We start from the raw sequence: 20,879 nt of genomic DNA, 5'->3' as shown, positions 1-20,879 counted from the left end.
GTATAGTTTGTACAAAGAGATGGAAAGGCTATCTCTACGTCTTTGGCAGGCTTGCGAACAAACTTAGTTCTTTTGTCATCCAATACGTGCATATGGAAAACTCAAGTCACAGGCTGTGAGGAATAATCAAAAAAAATGGTATATTAAAATCAAAAAGTAGGACACAGCAAGAAAAGAGTGTGCATCTACTGCCTCTAAAGTGTGATCGCAAAAGTTACATTCCTTGGTGCTGAGAAGAAGGCACTAGGACTTGTGTAAATAGATGTTTTCTCCCCCAAACCAGCAAACACCTTATCTCCAGCGAAATCTGATAGAATGAAGTGTCTCACGGGCAGTACTCATACATATAGGAATACATTTAGATACGAGCTAGTAGTTACCTGTGTATAACATATAACCATTTTGAGCTATTTTCTTTTTAAATTTCTTTTAATTTTTTATAATAAGGGTGTTTATTTCAAGCCAATATTTTTTACCATTTATGGTCGTCTTGTTTGCAACCTTAGATCAGAATGGCTGTAGCACAACTGCTGTCCAGCTTGTGTGACAGAAATCAGAAATAACTTAACATTTACATTTACTGCACCTTGCATGTAGTTCAAAATAAACTGGGAACAGGGGAAGCTGGAAACAGCTACCTGAGATAATTTGCTGTTGCTAAATTTTTGCAAAGAGTTTAAAGAGAGAACTACCGCTGATTATAACAGGCCACTGTTTTGTGATGGCATATATGTTGATGTACTTACTAGGTCATCCCTTTGGGGAAGTTTAGTTGTAAGTAAGAGCCATCTGTGGGTATTTCCCATTAGACTTATTTGTGTCTCACAGCTACATGTTAATACAACAATTCCAGAGGGGGGGGAAAAAAAAAAACAAACACAAAAAAACAACACTATGCCATGCTATGAAAGAAGGGTGCTTTACTTTTTTTTCATAGATACTACTTTGTTTTTCTGTAGTATTTACTAAGATCATATTTGATAGATGTCTCTGCTTCTATGATGGAGTGACATTTTTCTCTCCTTCTACTTAGTTTGTCATATTGGATTCAGCTGATCTTTAATATCTGGTGGAAAAGAGCTTTAATACAGTTCCCCCACCCATATCAACATCTGGAAGACATTCTCAGACAATTTTTTTTATTTTACTTTGCACACTGTGTCCTCATATCACTGACTTCGGTCAGAGTAAATTATGTTATGCCAATGTGGGGCAAAGTAATCACTCAAAGTCCCCATGTCAGTTGCCGTAAAATTATAGAGGTCAGACATAGCCTACAGCACTGGAAAATCATTGTTACCAAAGTAATTCCTTTTGTCTCTCTATAAACTTTCATAAATCCTGTTTTAGAGTAAGGACTTAAATTACATAGCTCTTCGTATATAGTACCAAATAAATACTTTACAGTTCTTGACTACATCTATCTATTTCCATTAAGTATCTCAGTCTTAAGCCATTTTTCTCACTGATAGGAATCTGGCTACTTCAGAACTTGCGCTGAGTGTTGTTCAGATGCTGGAGAAGTTACTTCACCTCCGCGCTTCCTTCCCTGGTCCCTCTTCCCTCCTCACCTACCTTTGATGCAGATAAATAACGTTACCATTTTGAAGCTGAGAAGACTAAGCATTTGTCAAGGAGAACATCAGGGGAATGTTAGAGGATCAGACATTATATCTTACTTCCCTGAATTGCCAGGTGGTTGCTCACATACTGGCACGTCTTCCTTTCCATCTGGGAGAAGGTTATCCTCCTAATGAGATGGTCGACCTGTCTTGGCCACAGAACTGTATCCCTACCCTGAAGGTCCCAGTGTTAGTACGTTATCAGTAAAAGCATTAGGGAAAAAAAAAAAAAAAGTAGTAGACTAGATAACATAGAATATAGGAAAAGAGAATGCCTGTTTTGGACTTCATAAAAAAACATGGAATTAACGAGTGGAGGAAGAGAGAAGTAATCTTCAGAATCAAGCAGAAGTGCAGCCTATGAAAGACACTGAGGATTAAATCCAGGACTAACATGTAGTCGGCTACTCATTATGGCCTTAAATTTGTGCAATGCTGCCTATAAGCAAATCAGTTGTTCTACAGGGCAAAGGAGATTCACCATTTCATGCCACATTGCTCTACACTCAGTTTTCCAACCTCTGTTACGAAACTACTATTTCTAACAGTGGGTAACTTCAGCAGTGCTCCTTAAGAAATTATCTTCTTTCTGAATGTAGTCAAAAAAGCCTAGCACTTACTGACTTCTTTGGACTTTCAAAGTTTACGACTGGACTTTTTAGGTTTCTTGGGAACACACTTTTGCAAACCAAAGGCCGTGGGGAGAAGGAGGATATGACAAATGAGAGTGCATGCTGGCTCAGGCGGTGGTTTTTCTGTGTTCTTTTATCCTTCCTAGGGAAACTGACATTTTGATTAACTCAGGTATGTCCAGGTACTTCCTGGCACTGTACAGGCATACTGTGAGTGCCCACTTGCCACACTGTGGGCACCAAGTAATTCAGTAATCACATCACCTCCAGGCCAGGAGTATATTCGTCAGTGAGTGGACTCTTGTAAACAGAAGCTCAGCCACTCTCCTTCCCCCTATCCCACCCAGCCCATCTAAACTGCTGTAAAGAGTCTATAGGTCAATGCTAAGATCCCAGGCCAGGGCTTGTGCCTTTCTTTTTGGCAGTGCTGTTTGTTTGTTTTGTTTTGTTTCTTATCCTCCCTTATGTTTGGCCTTGGTTTTCATGTAATTGAATGTTGGTCAGAACACGTGATCAGATCTATGTTCAGCTGGTGGCGCTGGGCAGTGCATGCATCACGTTCAAGTTTCCAAGCCAGGATTTTAAAGGAGGGATTGAACAGCACAAGGATCAGGCAGAGTAGTTACGCTGTGAAGGGTATCAGAAATCTGACACCTTGAACATATGTAGGTAAAAGGAGCCTTCAGACTTCAGAAAAAAAGTTAGTGTTCTACCAGCAGGGACATGTCTGACTGCATCCCGTGGCCATGCACTTGGTAGATTTCTTGTCTCCATAACTATCTAAACTTGTGAAGTTTTTCATTTTAATGGTAGCATCTGGTGGTTTTCCAGTATACAACAGAACACACGTGTCTCTTGGAATTGGGAAAAAAAAAAAAAAGAAAAAAGAAAGAAGAGAAAAGAACCTCACACTGAAGAGCTTATGCTAGTGTTCTGATTAAAGAACTGTTTTATGGAGACAAAGCATCTTAGCATCATTTCTACCCATTTTTTACCAGGTATTATAGGGCTGAGAATCATGCCTCTGTTGCATGATCTGAAAGGAGCCAGTCCCAGGTAACGAGTAGATGCACTCTGAACTGTGAAGGTCTTAAATTTTCTTCCTTAGGCAGGTACTCCAGAGTCTGTTCAAGAGTCCTTCAAAATGAAGACCTATTCACAGGATATACAAAATTTTCTAAGAGTGCGATTTATTTTTTTTTTCCTGACATCACACTGGATTAAGTCCTGCCATTTAGTAGGACACAAGTTCTGGCCTTGAAATTTTACTCTCTCTTTATCAAATAAAATAAGAACAGAAATAACAGACAAATCAACAAACCACAGAGTATAATGATGATGATTACATCTAGAAAAATCTCAGTCTTTATCTATTTTATTAATATGCCAGCTTTTGCCATTGCTCTGTTTTTGATTAATTGATTCAAAATTTAAGTTCTGTGTTTTCTTTATTTTTAAGAAAACTCAAACCATAAGCAAATTAAATAGCCTATGGCAAAGCAAAATGAACTTCAAGTCAGCTTACTTTAATGAAGCCTTCCTTCTCACCTTTCATAAAGGACAGCTTAGTGCACAATAGAGTCCTAGAAAATAAAAGCTATCTTTATTACACTACATTGTTTAGCACTTACTTTTCATATGGAATTTAAATTACTTTAAATATGATAAAAAATTGTAACAGTGTGTTTCTCCAAAGTAAACGTTTCACCAATTTACAAGGTGGGTCATCACATTCCCTGAGTGAGCTTTATATGTGGGAGATAATAGTGACTTTTTTTTCTTTTGTTTTGAAACTCACCTAGCCCATTAAAAAGGTTAGTATGTGAGAGTTTTTGGAATTGTGACGTTAGTAGGGGGAGGAAAAAAACCGGTCTTGGGACACAGTACTCATTTGGAGCATGAAGAGCATTATGTCTCAAGAACTGACTTTTGGTAGCTAGTTTGCTTACCTCAGGAAGAAGATTTTATTTCATCTTGTTTGCTAAGAAGCAATAACTAATGTGCAAAATTTGAGCCATGACAAGGCAGTAGTAATATTAACGTTAATTCATAAGCTGAGCTGAACTCTGAGTTTCCCTTTTAATATCAACCTGCTACTGTGGAAGAAAACAGTTTACTTCTCCAGTACTTTGTAGAGAACACAATCATTCCCTAAGCATCTTTAGCAAGCAGTTACCTCAGCACTCTAATTTCAGTGCAAAGGGTATTCTTAAACACATGCTGCAGTCTGACCAAGTGCTCTCCAGCCTTTCTGCAATTACCTGCACTTTTTCCCAGCTCCTGAAATACCTCTCCCAGAACACAACAGGACTAGAACATGGAGTTACAGATGCTTGCCAGGTATAAACAGCCAGAACTGCTGTCCATTACCTTTCCCCATGGTGTTCCTAATGCAAGAAAGTGGAGTTAGGAAACTGATAAATTTCTGGTTTAGCATTTAAATAAAATAAAATAAAAAAAAGCCTAAAAAAGCCCAACAGCATAGATGTTATTTCCCCTGCATTTCAGGCTGCTGCAATGATCTTTGCAGTTATTTATGCTCTGCCAGGGAAAGTTTAACACTTTCAATTAGCCTCTATTTCAGAGACTGAGGCAAAATAATGTTGCTAAGAAAAAAGTCAACTAGAGGGGTCTACACTCGAGTGTACTCAAGCTACCCAGGGCAATTGAAAGTAGAGTATGATCATAAGTGTTAGCAATGAAGATAAAAAAAAAAAAAAAAAAAGATAAAAACCCAAGTCAAGGAATATAAAGTTACAAGACAGAACTTCTTGCGGCTCAGAGTTACTTAGCTGACATCAAGTCAGACCTGAGGCAAGAACATTATGGGAGAGACAAAACAACTATGAATAATACTGATTTTAATTATATTATTCACTAAAAGGTAGAAAAGAGCAGTAGGATGATTTGTATTGCATGTTTGCATCTTTGGTTTTTCAAATGTATCATTCTGTTGGAGAAAGCTCTGAACTGCACATGTTGAAGATAGCATCATCAACTTGTGTTCTGTGGCAGTTTGACTGCTAATGCCTGCTTTTCCTTCCTTTTTTGATAAAACTGCAATAGCTAAGATTCTTCTGGGATCCTTTATGTCATCTCTGTAGCCTCTCTTGGTCCCCTGTATTTATTGTCTATTTACAAGCTCAAATAAATTCACTTTAAAGTGTGTGCTTACGTATTTATATTTATGCCCACCCACATAAACCTAATTTAATGCCTTTTTGTCTTCTGACTCCACAGATTCTAGCTGTATGGAGAGTCAAGCTGTTTTTCTTTCCTCCTAAAGTATCTTTGTAACTGTTAGCCAAATTTGTCAAGACCAGAGTAGTTTCACAAACAGCTGTGCAACTTTTGGTGCCTTGCATAGGTTTGTAAAGGCGTGGGGAGTAGAAATAGGTGGGCTCATTTGTGTTGGCAAACAGCAGAGTAAGTTCTGTCCGACATGCAATTACTGTGCTGGCCAGGCAGGGTTTAATAGCAGTTCTCTTTTCAGGCTGATGAAAGTTTTCTCTTTAGCTAATTTAAGCAGTTTCTCAGTGCATGCCAGGAGCAGATCTGTTGGGTGAGTGGGCACAACTTTTATCCTGTTGCTTTTTAAAGAAGATGTGCATTTTCAAGAAGATGCCTAATGAAAACCTTGAGTTCTGAGGCTGCAGCAGAACCTTTCTTCTCTCTGACCTGCCTTCCTGGAGGGCCTTGCAGAAATGCACCCTAAAGTGCACCATAGGCTATTACTGCTGTGGCTGTCAAGTTATTTTTGCTAGCTGCGGATTGCTACACCTGATATTCTTTCAATTAGCTCCTGCAAGGCTTCCCCATATGTGGTGACAGGGGGTTGCTTATTGCCTCCCAGATCAAAATATTTCCTAGATCATTGTGCAGAGAAAGCTGTAAACTGTCATGCAAGGCAAAATTATTACCTTCTGGTGTAAGTCTCTTTTTGTGCTAGCTTATGAGAGACAGTGTCAGAGTGCTTAGGAAGTAATGAGAGAGATGGCTGTCATTTAAGGACTGGTTATAGACACTTCTACCTGGAGGGCTCAGCAGTGGGTAAAGGTACTACAAAATTGGAAGGAGAGAGAGAGGAACTTGTTTGTGTTACGGTAGCTCTCAGGAAGGAAGAGTCATAGTCCTGGTTTCCAGTATTGATCACCACAGAAGATTGTGGAGTCTAGTCCAATTTAGGTTTATATGGGAAGTTATATGGTTTATAGGGAAGGTTTATAGGTTATATAATATATAGGTTTATATACTTGTTAAAATAAGTTAGGAATGCTGTGGCCAAGACTCAGCTAGGAAATGGCTGAATCTAGTGAGAGCTCAGGGGGTAAAAAAGAGCATAAGAAAAGAATTAGAAATGTTTTGATTTTTAATGATACTTTCTTTTCTTTTGGGAAAGGAAAATGGATTGTCCTTATCCAGAAAACTTTTGTTCTGGTTCAGCCACCAAACTGGAAATCCATTAGCTGCCCATTTCCATGGCTAATACAGTAAATATGAAACTTATTTTAGTGCCAGTTATTTCCCATGCTTTATGTAAAAGCACACCTATATGAGGAGAGGAATGTTCTCGAGAAAAGGGTTGCTATTCAGTACAAGTAAGAGCAATCTCTATTCTGTGTGGGAGGATAGAAGGGATTTCTCAGTTGCTTGCAGGAGTTTTAATTCTGTAGCATCTTTAGTAATTGACACTTTGTTCTGCAAACTTTACCACAAACACTTCTCAAATATTAATAACAAGGCTAATAAATAATGGATAAACTGCTCTATGGCTACTCCAAAGCCCAAGCTTTAGATTTTGAAAACTGCGGTGCAAGTCTGAGTTTTAAAACATGACATATAAAGGTGCTTGTTGCACCTAATCCTACTCTGGTGCCAGTGTAGTGACAGTACATCAAATATAGCTTCATTCAAAGTCTAGCATGAGAACATACCTGATTAGCACAGGCTGTTGACAATTAATTTTTTTCATGCATACATTCTGCTTTTCTAAGTTCCTAACCATGGAGCTGAGCAAAGGGGAATTTGTGAGTTTGATTGCTGACCTGGTTTGGTTCACAGCTTTTCAGCTGTCAGGGAAAAAAAATGGTACTTTTTACTCCTCCTCCTCTTGGGCAAAACTCTTACAGGACATACTGGAAGGATAATGAGAGAAGTTTTATTCTAATGTAGTGACCCTGCAGCCCTCAAATGTAATGTTTCTGCTTAAATAGAAAAAAGAATGTGGCTTATTGTTATTTAACAGTTTTTTGTTGTTGTTTGCTTTTGTTTTTTCTTTTTTTTTCTTTTTTTTTAGAACACCTGGTTTAAATCAAATGCAGAAAAGCAAAATTTTAATTGAAGCTGACAATATTTCAATGTATAGAAATATTTCAGTATTCAAACATTGTGTTTTTCTGAAACTAATCTAATAATGTAACCCAAGTAATACAGTTCTTTGCAGATAAGACTGCTCTTTTGTCTCATTTCTCAGGAGCCACTTGTACCTTAGCAATAGTTAAGTCTTGCATGTAGTCTATTGGGTTGACAGAGACATACTGGGTTTCTTTTTGAGAAAGAGACCTTTTAACTGAGTACTTAACAGCAAGGTCCCTTACAATACGACGTGCTCTGTGTGAATGTAAATAATTCATTTATTCAGATAACTTATTCAGAGTCTTGTTTCCTGGCAGTGATTACTTGTTGAAATGACTTGATACACACTCAGAGTGAGTATTTTTCTTAAAAGGCATTGTTGGTAGGAAAGTTTAGTTGATAATCAATGTTTGCCAAACACGTTAGCTAAACTGTCAGGCCCAAAATAATATATAGCAGCTGCTAGTTCTTTTCTCTTCTTTTTTGTACATTCACCTAAGAAATCTGAGATGAGGCTGGGAGAGCAGCATATAGTTTCAGGAAGCCGTTGATTGAAATTCAGGCAAAAGTCAGGAAGAGTCTGAGATACTCATTATGCATCCCCTTTTTATCTCTCTCCTTATTTCTGTGGTTACTTAGACTATGCCGGCTCTTCGAAATGCAGAAGTATATTTACAGGTGTTTGTTTTGTTTTATCAAAGATGCTTTCTGAACAGGTATTTGTAAATTTGGCAGATGTACAGTGCTACATTTCCCACTTCAAGGTTGTAGCGCAAAGCAGCAATTTTTTCTGTCATCTTAAAGGAAGGAGAATTTTCTGCACATATTATTTGAAAACATTGTTGCTCTCTTTTGCAATTGTATAGTTTTCCTGTGACCAGTGTTATTCATCCAGACCTTGTTTGCTAGCTTGCCAGACTTTGCAGGAACAAATTTAATTGTTGTTGGGTCTTATGGTACCACATAGGAACTACCCACTATGAATATAAATAAAACCATAATGGACACTTCAGGGAGTCATAGTAAAACCAGCCTAACCATGTAAGGGCTACAGTTTTCATTGCCAAACACCACAATACCATAAAAATCACAGCTTGTGCACTGGGGAAAGATAAATGAAAGATGAAAGTGCTAATGACTGATTGATGCTGATAGTGAGAGAAGAAGAATAAAAGTGATTCATAGTTGGCAGAGGGAGTCTTTTTATGTGTACGCTGTCATTCACAGTCCTGGACAGAAAGGCAACGGAACCTAGCACGTGAATATTATCATGTTCAAAAGACTGTGTTCTCATCCTGGTACTGCATTCATGCAAACTGTCTTTCAAGTCTACACCCAATTTTTAATCTTCATTCTGACTTTCATTTGCAGTCCCCTTTTGGTAGTTTGATCTTAAATCATGGGGGTGACTGTTTTGTCAGAGTCTACCTGGCTGTAGCAAGTGAAGGAATTTGACACCTATGTGCTGTTAAAGCCCATTCTCTGCTGTGCTGAAAGAATGGCTCTAATTTTTTCCCCTCTCATTGATACCTCCCCATTAACCATTTTTTTTTTCCCAAGTGTGGTAATTTGTCCTAAAATATAGAAGTTTTAGCTGACTACAACTCTTTCTGAGAAGTGACTTGTTAGCAATAGCAGTTTGTTTTACAGGAACAAACAAGTAATTAGATATCACCTGTAAGGTGAAAGAAAATATTAATAGTCGTCATCACTAACGGAAAGTAAACAATAACACAATAATCACGACTACTACGGTTACCAATAACTGTCTAAAGATTTATTACTGCTTTTCCGCAGTTTAAAAATAGCAATTTATGTGCAAATGAGATAATGTAAAATATAATTGCAGAGTAATTTCAAGGACTATTTCATTACCGTAAGACCAATCTTGTTAATCTTTTGTGTTCAGAAAACTTTTGTGACAGATGCCTTGTGGAACTTAGAGTATAGGGTCTGCGTATTTCCAGAACAGGTTATGTGCCTTCTACTGCTAATTGCTTTGCTTTGCTTCTATAAATAAGTGTATATTGATCCATAAGATTTTTACTACTGGCATATTGATTAAAAAAGAGCAATTTAGATTTGGGAGTTGCTTGAACAATGCAAAAAAAGTTAAATCTCAACAAAAATGAATTTTATTTTAAAATTTATGACAGCTCAGCCAGTTCTATTCACGCTTAAATGAGCTTTCCAATAAAAATATTTATAGACATTAAACTTTTAAAAATAATTCTAAATATTTATGATTTGTGCAGAATCGTAAACGCTATTTGGACAGACTTCAAATGTGGAGGAAGCTTTCTGTAGGAAGAAAGCAAAATTGGTCTCATTCATGAAATAAATGTCAATTCTGAATAGCAAATATCCACCAAAATGTAGAGGGATTTAAAAAGGACAGGATGATTTAAAATACAAAATAAGCACATTAAAATGTTGGGAACTTATTGCAGATTTTTTCACTAAAAGATGTGTGAATTTATTCAACAAACCCTTTGTTCGTTTCCTCACAAATCATTTAAAATTCTTTGATTTACCGGCCCAGTTTTTTACACACTAGATCTGCTTGTATACGTTCAGGAGTAAAATCTGCTTGGATTTTAATGAGATTCAAGTTCTGGCACTGTTTATTTCACCACTGTGAAAGGACTAAGACAGGACAACACAAAGCCTGTTGTTTCTCTATTTTGTGGTTGTGTGGACATACCTAACCTAGCTTTAGGCTTACTGGCCAAGTGTTCACCTGGCTTCTTTACTGAGCTTTGCAGACAGCAGTGAACTCACAACACATGTGGCTAGGCATCTCTTAAACTGACTGAAGTTTGTAGACAAATTTCACTTGGATGTTTTTGCAATGTGATAGTCACAAGGCTGACCGGAATATAAACACTCATCTGTCTCAAAGACATGACATTTGGATCAGATGGGGAGTACTAGCTAAATATTGGTGTGACCTTAGTTTTGTTTGCAGATACTTTGATTGGCTTGATAAGTCCCCTTCTTGATTAAAACCAACATGTTTGAAGATGGAATGATGGCGATAAACAGTTAGCTAACCTTAGATAGCACTGTGTAGCAGCATAACACTAGTTATTTGGATGTGCTTACTCTGTCTTTCAGGGAAACCTAACCACCATATATTAAAAACTGTTCCAAAGAACTTTGAGAAGGTTGGTAACTTTATTTGACAACCTTTAGTTGCTCTTCTCTATAGAATCATTAAGGCTGGAAAAGACCTTCAAGATCATCTGGTCCAACCATCATGCTGCTACCAATGTCACCCACTAAATCACGTCCTTAAGCACCACGTCCAGTATGTGATATATATGTGGTTCTGTCAGTAATTTTTCTGAGTTTCTGACAGCTCTTTTGAATGATTTTGGGTTGATGCCGATATCAAAACAGTCCCAAAGCTGAGGATCCATTTGTAATCTTACTGTCACTTTTAGTGAGATACTAACACTTTTGTTGCTTGAGCAACAAGACTGTGCAAGAAGAAAGGATCCATCTGCTTGCAGCTCAGCATCTCACGCAGGGCCTAGTCAATCCTTGAACTGAGTGTTCACAACTGTATGTAGTATATAGAAAAACAGAGCAGGCCTTAGAACAATTGATAGTGTGATTATTTCTGTCTTTCCATGCAGCGCAGTTTATTTTTGAAGACTGGTAGAGGAGGAGTTCATTCTAAACATAAGACATGATAACTTTCAGACTCGGTTATTTTCTTTTTCGCAGTACATTTTGAATAAAATAATCTTAAAATCTTTGCCTCATCATAGTTGGTATTCTGAATTAAAATCCTGTGTAAGGAGTCTAAAACTCATACGTGATGGTTCTCCCGGGTATCTGTTTATATCCATGAGAGACCATGTGCAACAAGAAATGTACTTTTTTGCCTTTTCCTTCAAAACCAGAACACATACCTATCATACAATTGTATTACAATTCTATTTGCTGCCTCTGCCTAGGAAAACAAAATATCACTCAAAGAAACTTTCAGTCTTTTTTGCTGTTGTAGGAATATAATATATAGATTTATTATTATTATTATTTTAATTTGAATTTCTCTGGGACTTTCTAAAGCTAGAAGCTGATTTTGTTTGACATAAGAAGTGGATGCTGCTTAGTTTTCTTCTGCTTCAAGATTAGACTTTTGCTGTGCCTAAGACCAAATACTCTTTAGCATCAACGAAAACAGTGCTTCATATTTAGTTTTATTTTTTTGCACCAGGAGGGAATTTGGCCCAGCACATTTAGGAGAAATTATCATCTCATAACTTATTTATATATTTAACTGCAGTGATTAAAAAAAATGGATTCTAAGCACTGTGTTCTGGTCCTGAACTTTGTCCCTGATCCTGCCAAGATCCAATTGTATGCCAATGTGCATCACTAAGTCTAATCTCGTTAATGTTCATAGAATCACAGAATCATAAAATATCCCAAGTTGGAAGGCACTCACAAGGATTGAGCCCAGCTCCTGGCTCCACACAGGATCACCCCAAAATCAGACCCTACATCTGAGAGCGCTGTCCAAACGCTTCTTGAACTCCAGCAGGCTCAGTGCTGTGACCACTTCCCTGGGGAGCCTGTCTCAGTGCCCGACCACCCTCTTGATGAAGAACCTTTTCCTAACACACAGTCTGACCCTCCCCTGTCCCAGCTCCATGCCATTCCCTCGGGTCCTGTTGCTGTCCCCGGAGAGCAGAGCTCAGTGCCTGCCCCTCCACTCCCCTCGTGAGGGAGCTGCAGGCCGCCATGAGGCCTCCCCTCAGCCTGCTCTGCTCTGGGCTGAACAAACCAAGGGACCTCAGGACTCTATACTTCGACTATATAGGACTCCTCATATGTTTTGCTCTCCAGACCCTTCGCTATCTTTGTAGTCTTCCTTTGGTCACTCTAATAGTTCTGTGTCCTTCCTGTATTGTGGCACCCAAACCTGCACACAGTAATTGAGGTGAGGCCACACTTGTGCAGAGAAGAGAGAGGAAAAAGCTCAGAGTAGAGCGAGAATGTTTACCAGAACTCTTTGGTGTTGAACTTCCACCTGGATGTGTGCCTAAGTCCTAACAGGATCAAAGCCTTTTATTCCATGTATGTTATCTTGCTAGCTGTAGTTCCCTGCTATTACCAATTTCTACGTAATGACATTTATTACTGCATTTTGAGGCGAGTCTCATTACCAGAAGCTGCTAGACTCCTATTTAGTTATTAGCTGGGTACAATTAGAGTTGCATTAATCAGTTGTGCTTGTTCAGCTGAGTTCAAATTTTCTTTTGCTGAAGGGAAGATCCGAATTTATAAGTCACTACTGCAGACAATTTGAAACCATGACCTTAAATGAGGTCCCAGATGCTCTGACCACATACAGTCCAAGAAGTGTGCGGTGGTTCATGAATTACAGAGAATGTTTATCATCTTTGACCACTATCTGTACACATCTTAATGTCTTTTTTGCAACATTAGATCTGGTCTTCATGAGGAAAGAAGTACATAACAAAATTTTAAATGATGAGACAGCCTGCCTTGCCTATTTTTGCAGAACCATGTAACTTTTCAGGTTCTTAGAACTCCTCAGCATCTCATTGTTTGAAATCTGGGGGATAGGGGCAAAAATTATTTGTTTTTGCATGCAGAGATTCTTTTCTGTCTTCAGCTTTGTGTTGGATGGCTTCTTAAACTTCAGACAAATTAGCTATTACCCTCCTGAGCTTCCCTCAGAACTGTGGTTTTTAACTGTTCCTTACTTCTCCACTCAGTAGCTTGCCTGAGCAAGGCTCTCTTGAGTTCTGAGTAGCTGACGTACTTGCAAGCCCAGGGAGCTTGAGGTTTAGTACAAAAAAAGTCCAGAGTTCAGCATAGTTGGAGAGAAGTGTTAGTTCCTCAACTTCAGTGGTTTGTATTGCTCTCTGGAGATTTTTAAAGACCACGGAAAAGGGAAGGTGCCTCTGTGGGAGAACAGAGGCTGTTGGCCTATTAAGGACAGGTTTGTATCAATTATGACCGTGCAGGTTAGAGCAGGATATATGCTTATTTAGTTTTGAAGTAACTAACTATTGAGACAAGTAATACACCAATTCAGATCTCAGCTTAGAAGTTAATGTATACGCTGCACAGTCTGAAGGAAGACAGTACAGGTAAAAAACATGCTTCTATATGGAAAAGTGGCATTATTTTAGAGTTAGGCTACATTACCCGTAAGAGCTATCTGAATAATGTTCAGCAGGTATGCTGACACTGAATATGCTGAAAGGAAGATAGATCCTAGATGCCTAAGCTAAAGAAAGGACATCTGGCCTAGCTCTTGTCTTTGAATTAAACTCTGGAAGTCTGAAAGCATGGAAGTTCTTGTGAGAAACTAGTATCGATTAAACCAAATCAAATTCAAAAAGCTTTAGATGAATGAGTGCAAAGGCAACGTGAGTTGAAGGGAATGAGTCTAAACTGAAAGAAGGAAAGTTGCTCAGGTTTAGCTAAATTGATTTTATAGTGATTTAATCTAAGTTAGGATAAAATCAGGACTGATGAGATGAGAAAATCTGAAAATACATATATATATATATATATATATTTTGGTGTGGAACAAGCATCCTATAAACTACCTGGATGTTGAGAAAATAGAAAAAATATATATGCTGCATTTTTTTTTTTTAGTTTCATGTCAGTCAACTTAAGTTTTGACTTTGAGCTACTCTACTTAGCAATGAAATTTTCTTTAACAAATTGCTGTTGAGATAAATGAGGATCATGATGATGAAGTGCCACATGCTGTAAGTTGTGGCAATTTGTATTGGGGGGGAGGAAAAGAACCTTGTCTTCCTTAAAGATACATAAACCTTATTTCTCAGTAGTTCCTGGTTTTATCTGAAGAATAAACCTTATGGATATTGGGGGGGAAACTGTTTGAAGTGATTATTTATGTTTTCTGCAAAATAATATTAAGTTATTTTTATTTTTTTTCTCCACAGTAAAACCAACAGTTATTGATGTTGATATTTATGTCAACAGCATTGGTCCTGTATCATCAATAAATATGGTAAGTGACTTGCTAACAAAGATTTTTATCTGGACTGTTGGTCTTGGCATCAATACTAGCTTTTGAAAAAGATAATAAATAACACTGGGATAAGTTGTTTTGATTGCTGATTTAGTTCTGGTTTCAGCTATAGCTCTGTTTTTTCACATAACTCTTTTATGTCTCTTCAAGAGGAGAACAAACCTTCAAGCGGTATTATGTTCTGTGTTGTCTCCCGTAAAATGCTGGTACACATTGAGTGGTAAAATAGCAGTCAGGGAAAAAAAATATAAAACAAAACTATTGTCAAGAAAATTCTTGAATTGCTGTTTCAAGAGTCAGTCGAATATACAGAACTTTATAACACGGAGTTAGTAACTTTATAACATGGAATAATACCATGTATTATCAGTATATTTATTTGAAATTCATCATCCCTTCAGTGGTTATTGTTCTTTCACTGAGGTTATCAATAATCTTTAGCCTTACAGTATAATTTTGAAGAAGTTATCCATATCTGTATCGCATATATAAAGGCAGGAGAAAGTGAAAAGTTTGTGTGATACAGTGACACTAATGAACCTATTGAAAAGTAATGGTTGGTCAGCTGTTGTGGTCTTCTTAACCCCAGGACGTTCTTCAGTTCTGCAACAAAACATTCAGGTTAGAAAGCAAGCTGGATGTTTGTTAAGCTGTAGAGGTATAGGTTGCTGTGACTACTTATGTGATTTCGGGTTTGAATTCAGTGCTCCTCCTTTGTAAACTAGGTTGAATTTTATCTTACAATTCTGAAATGTAGAATCTGAAAAAGAAAAATACTTGTTAATGTCTTAATTTACTTATTAGTGAAGATGTTATACTAACTCATCAAAGCAGGGACTTTCTTGTGTTCACGTTGACATTCAAAGGCTGGTGGGTACAATGGTGATATAAAAATCTAATAAGTGCACTGCATGTATGTCTTATGGTTTTGGAACAAATGATTCTGAATTTGAAAGCTGGTCATTTAGTCCAAGTGTTTGTTATTGTCTATGTATGAAGGAGGATGCAAATTATTGCAACGTGTCAAACACTGGCTGGGGGAAGACTCCTCCTGCCTCTGACAATGGGAAATCTGGCAAGTAAAGACAGAACAAATCATGTGCTAGGAACAACTTGGGCACATATTCAAAGACTCTGAAATGTATTGGTCATATTTCTTTACGTGAAGCATTGAATACCAAGCAATGGGTGTACCTGCTCCAATTCTTGAACTCATAGTTAATTATCTTGCCCTTTCCCAACTGTGTACCAAAAAGAGTTCTCTAGGGAATGATTTAATGGAAGATTTCTTCAGTTTATGGCTTGCATTAACATGGGTACTCTGTTCAAAAGGAATAGGAACAATAGTGAGGATATTTACTTTTCCTCTTTTGCCTCACTGAATTACCTTCTAAATATAATACTATGGTGCTGGAAAAGAAATTGAAATAGTATTTAAGACAGCATTTAATAGGAACTTCTTCAGGTGGAAAGATGGAAAAAATATTAATAAAAACGACTAGTGGTTCTTAGAAGCTGTTTATGTAACAGTCAAAACATAACTAGTTTATTTATCGCTTAACTTTAAGGTGTATTAAGTTTAAGGTGTATTATGGCAGGAAGATGGAAAAATGCAACAAAATGTCAATTAAAGGAATGTGTACTGTGTCTCTTTGATAGTTGATGTTCTGACTGGAATGGTCAATAAGAATATGGTGTAGGGATATTTTTTGCTTACAACTGAAAAAAAAAAAGCATAATCTGTAAGGACAAGAAGGTAAATACAATAATAATGAATGAAAAGTCAGAATATAAAATGTAGGTATCTGAAGTTTTAAGTCTCAAAACTCAAGTCTTTATTTAAGCTGTATTTATAAGCTTTAAGCTGTATTTATACTGAATAGAAATGTATAGAACTGTAGAACTGGTCATAGTTTCAGATATGTTTGTGGACAGTATATCCCACTGAAACTGAATCTGAACTAGCTAAGCACTTTTGAACTTTACTTCTATTGTCAAACCTAATTATAGATGTAGGAGCTTAACATAAGGCACATAAATGTAGCAAACTTTTGTCCAAAGGCTCCATTTCTGCTCTCTGACTTTGGAGTTTGTCGAGACTTACGTGAGAGAGAAGAAATGAGCTTGTAGTTTAAAATTTACAATAAGTATGGAAAATTCTCTTTAGAAACCTACAAGTTATGGTTCTGTATGATGATTTGTCTTGTCAGTGGCAGAACTGCTCTGGGGAGCTAGGCTCGCCCTTACTTGTGCTACAATTTCAACTGTTTGGCTACAGCAAACTGTGGCTCTGTGATGCTCTACTGGGAAAAAAAAAAAAGAAAGAAAAACACACACACAAAAACATTTTTTGGAATTAAAAATTCAAAAATTATTTTCACATATTTATTTATTAATTATAGAAGTGTTTCAGCCTGTGAAACACTGGAACAAAGAGCTGAACAGAAACATTAGCAGGTAATTATGTGCAGCAGAGGAAGAGAAAGGAAGGGACCATCTTCAGTCTGATTCCTGTTGTATAACCGAGCTCTCAAAGGGAGAGGAATTGTGTACAGAATTCAGATCAGTATTCTAGTGAGAAAAAAAAAAAGAGAAACTACATATAGACCTCCCTCTATATTTCTCAGCAGGACAGGAACTTTTAGCTTTTCTCCCCTAAATTGTTATTAAAAGTTGAGCTATTCTGTCAAGGTAACTCAGCAAGATGGTAGTTGATTGAGAAAAAAGAAAGATGATTACATTGATTTCCATCTCCTCCGTTTCAAGAGTGAGATCATCAACATGTACAAGGAGGACTTCCCTGCTGTGTACTTCCAAACTTAGCCCTTAGCTCTATCACATTTTTCTTAATCTGCAGTACTTCTGAGGGAAAATCATGGGGAGTTTCTCTAGAGGTCAAACTCTGCAGGTGTATTTTCTTATCAGTTTTCATCAGCACTTTTCATCCTGTGGGTGAAACCTCAAAAGTAAAATCATTTTCTTAAAGTTATCTATTCAATGGGTGTTCAACTGAATATTCAAGCCAATTTTGTAGATCAGACCTTTTTTAGGTGTCAGTAACTTTGTGTAATCATGATTTGATTTGAGTATGAATATTAACATCTCATTGTTTCTTTAACAGTCAGGAAAAAGACAGTAGCTGCCAGATCCTTGCCTACAGCAAAGATAGCCTCGGATAAATTGTATGTGAATACTTATGGCCCTGAAAAAAAAGAAATCCTCTTAGAATGAGGTGGGAAGTGCCACAGGGGAAAGAAATGTAAGGGATCGCTTTAAAAAGGCTTTCAGTCAAGGTAAAGGTAATGTTCTCTGTGCCAAAGATGGCATAGTCCACACGACTGAGGTTTTTGTTGCTTTCCCTAAAGGCCTTAACAGTGATTCACTCCCTGGTTGCTTTCAAAAATATCTCTTTAGAATCTCAAGATCTCCAGAAAGGAAAAAAAAAAAAAAAAGAAACAACAACAAAAACCAACCAGGTGATTGTAGGAAGTTAGTGTAGGTGCTCTTAGAGACTCATCGTTATAACCTCTTTGTGATGACAATAGAAACTTGTTTTCTGGATCTACAGTAGTTACTCTTCCTTTGCCTGTGACATGAAAGATTTCTCTGAAGCATAGTCTAAAAAAAAAGATAGTATTAAGTATCAAGAAATAGGCATTGTGTAAGGATAAAGAAGTCAAAATAAAGAAGTCAAAGCAAGCTGAATAATGAACTGCTAGGATGCTAGTACGTAAGTCTCCACTGACACTAACTTTGAAGAAGGTTATTTCAGTGTTTGATGCCATGGTATGATGTTATGAAATGACAGGGGTGATTGATAATAGACAAGGATTTTAAAATGTAAAACACTGAGATTTTAACCCCATTAAAAATTTTAGGTTTGCTTTTTTTAAAAGATAAAAGCCGTTCATCATATAAATACCCTGTTATCTGTCCTTTATCAAAAAAAATAATAGGATGTGAGTTTGGGCTGATTTAAAAGAAACATAATCTGGTTGATTTTAAAGTAATTGACATATGGATGTTGAGAGCCAATTTAGAGCTTCTCATGTTCATATTATATTCCTTTATTCTGTTTTTTATCTCTTTACAGAGTGAGTTACGGAAATCTGCTACTTTCCATTTCATGTTATAGTGTTATTGGAGACCCTGACTTGTGGGATGCAATATTCATATCTATCGCAATAATTTACTTAAACCTTTTGGCATTTAAGTGTTGTTATTTCTGTAATCATAATGAACACATTTTCACTGCTGTTAGGGATCTTCTAAGTGACTTTTTAAAATAAGTAAATTCATCTCAAATCTTGATTTTATTTTTCCCCACACTTTATATTTTAAAATAGGCGTGTGAATTGAAGATTACTTCATTTTCATATCTTAATGTCTTTTTATTTTACACCATTCAAAATGGTGTCCAGGAAGCATATGCTTTTATATTAAAATCCATGCTCCAGTTCATGTCAACAATCTGATTCTTGTTAACAACCATACGTGGTTTCTAAGTTGTTGTATAAAACTTAGATACTAATGTGGCTTCCCGCTGCTTTTTATTTTTTTTATAGATAAGTAAAAATGGTTTGTGTATAGAAGAACAGAAAAAGAAGAGAGACCATGTCAATATGCAATGTGGGAATCAGATGTAAATGATGGGGAAAAAACAGTCCTCTAGGAGTATTTTTGTTGAACAGAAATACAAATACACTGAGATTGCATAGACTATTCAATCTCAGCTGCATCAAAGTGTGTGCCTCTGTGTCCGTGTGTGTACACCTACAGTCTTTTTTAACTGAGTAGATACAGGAACATGAGGCTGCAGCACAAGCTGGCGATGAAGGAAAAAGTTGACACCTGTGTGGTTTTAGCAACCAGAATCTCATTTTACTGCAGCTGTACAGGAAATATATTGAAGAAGCAGCATGAGAAACAAGCTCAGAAACTGTATTTACCTGTTAATAAAACTGTTAATTGCTTATCTGCTGGATATATGCTGATTTCTTTATTCTCAGGTAATCTGAAAATGTAATTCATAGAGTATTTCTCTGGTGTGTTTCATCACTTCATTCTTTTCTGTCCACGCTCTCGCCTGTATCATACATCTTTATGGATGCTGCCTTTTGTTCTGTTCAGTGTTGTAGAATAAAGGCAATCTTTATTCTCTTTTGCCCCCTAATGTGTTGATAGACTTCTTTGAACTTCAGTTTCAAAGCCGCCACATGCTCATTTTGCTTCTCTACTAGACATGATAGGCATTAAAAGAATAGTCTTGATGTGGAGACTAGTCTAAAATAATTTTCGGAGTTCATGATGAAGTCTGAATTTCTTGCAAAATTTTAGCATGTATCCCTATTTATGTGATAATTAAAACTATTATTGGAGCATCTGCAACTATAGAAACATAACTAAAGCTAATTTAAAACCATGTTTCATCTGTTTCTTTTACCCCAATGTGAAGCCCCCAATATTTGCTTTAATGGCTTCTTTTTTAGCTTTTCAAAGATCATGCAAAACGCTATTTGAGCATAGGCATGATATCCTGGTATTCACTGTGAAGTTGGAGTGTCATTTTCAAGAATCACAGAATGGCCTGGGTTGGAAGGGACCTTAAAGCCCATCAAGTTCCAGCCCCCTGCCATAGGCAGGGACACGTCCCACCAGACCAGGTTGCTCCAAGCCCCATCCAACCTGGCCTTGAACACCTGCAGGGATGGGGCATCCACAACATCTCTGGGCAACCTGTGCCGGCACCTCACCACTTCCAAAGTGAAGAATTTCCTCCTAACGTCTAATCTAAATCTCCCCTCTTTTAGTTTAAAACCATTTCCTCTTGTCTTGTCATCATCTGCCTGTGTAAAAAGTTGCTCTCCATCTTTTCTATAATCCCTCTTTAAGTACTGAAATAAGGTCTCCCCAGAGCCTCCTCTTCTCCAGGCTGAACAGCCCCAGCTTTCTCAGCCTGTCTTCATAGGGGAGGTGCTCCAGCCCTCTGATCATAAAATCATTAAGGTTGGAAAAAATCTCCAACTCTCCGGTCCAACTGCCCCCTATCACAAATAGTTACCACTAAATCATCTTGGTGTTCTTCCTCTGGACCCTCTTTAACTTGTGCTGGGGGCCCCACATCTGGACGCAGCACTCCAGGTGGGGCCTCACAAGGGCAGAGCAGAGGAGGACAATCACCTCCCTTGACCTGCTGGCCACTCCTCTGTTGATGCA

At 37.4% G+C, this 20,879-nt stretch overlaps 1 protein-coding gene across 2 annotated transcripts in view; it reads left to right on the top strand.

Moving 5' to 3' along the window:
- GABRG3 (gamma-aminobutyric acid type A receptor subunit gamma3) overlaps positions 1-20,879 on the top strand; it is a 330,335-nt gene that overhangs the window by 4,433 nt on the left and 305,023 nt on the right. For both annotated transcript variants that reach the window (XM_035558139.1, XM_035558140.2), the window contains one exon: positions 14,575-14,642. In XM_035558139.1, coding sequence (XP_035414032.1) covers positions 14,575-14,642 — 68 coding nt within the window. The remainder of the gene's footprint in view (positions 1-14,574; positions 14,643-20,879) is intronic.

Source organism: Cygnus atratus, chromosome 1, assembly GCF_013377495.2.
Source record: "Cygnus atratus isolate AKBS03 ecotype Queensland, Australia chromosome 1, CAtr_DNAZoo_HiC_assembly, whole genome shotgun sequence".
NCBI classification, from domain to species: Eukaryota; Metazoa; Chordata; class Aves; order Anseriformes; family Anatidae; genus Cygnus; species Cygnus atratus.
This window is presented reverse-complemented; position numbering and strand designations above follow the sequence as displayed.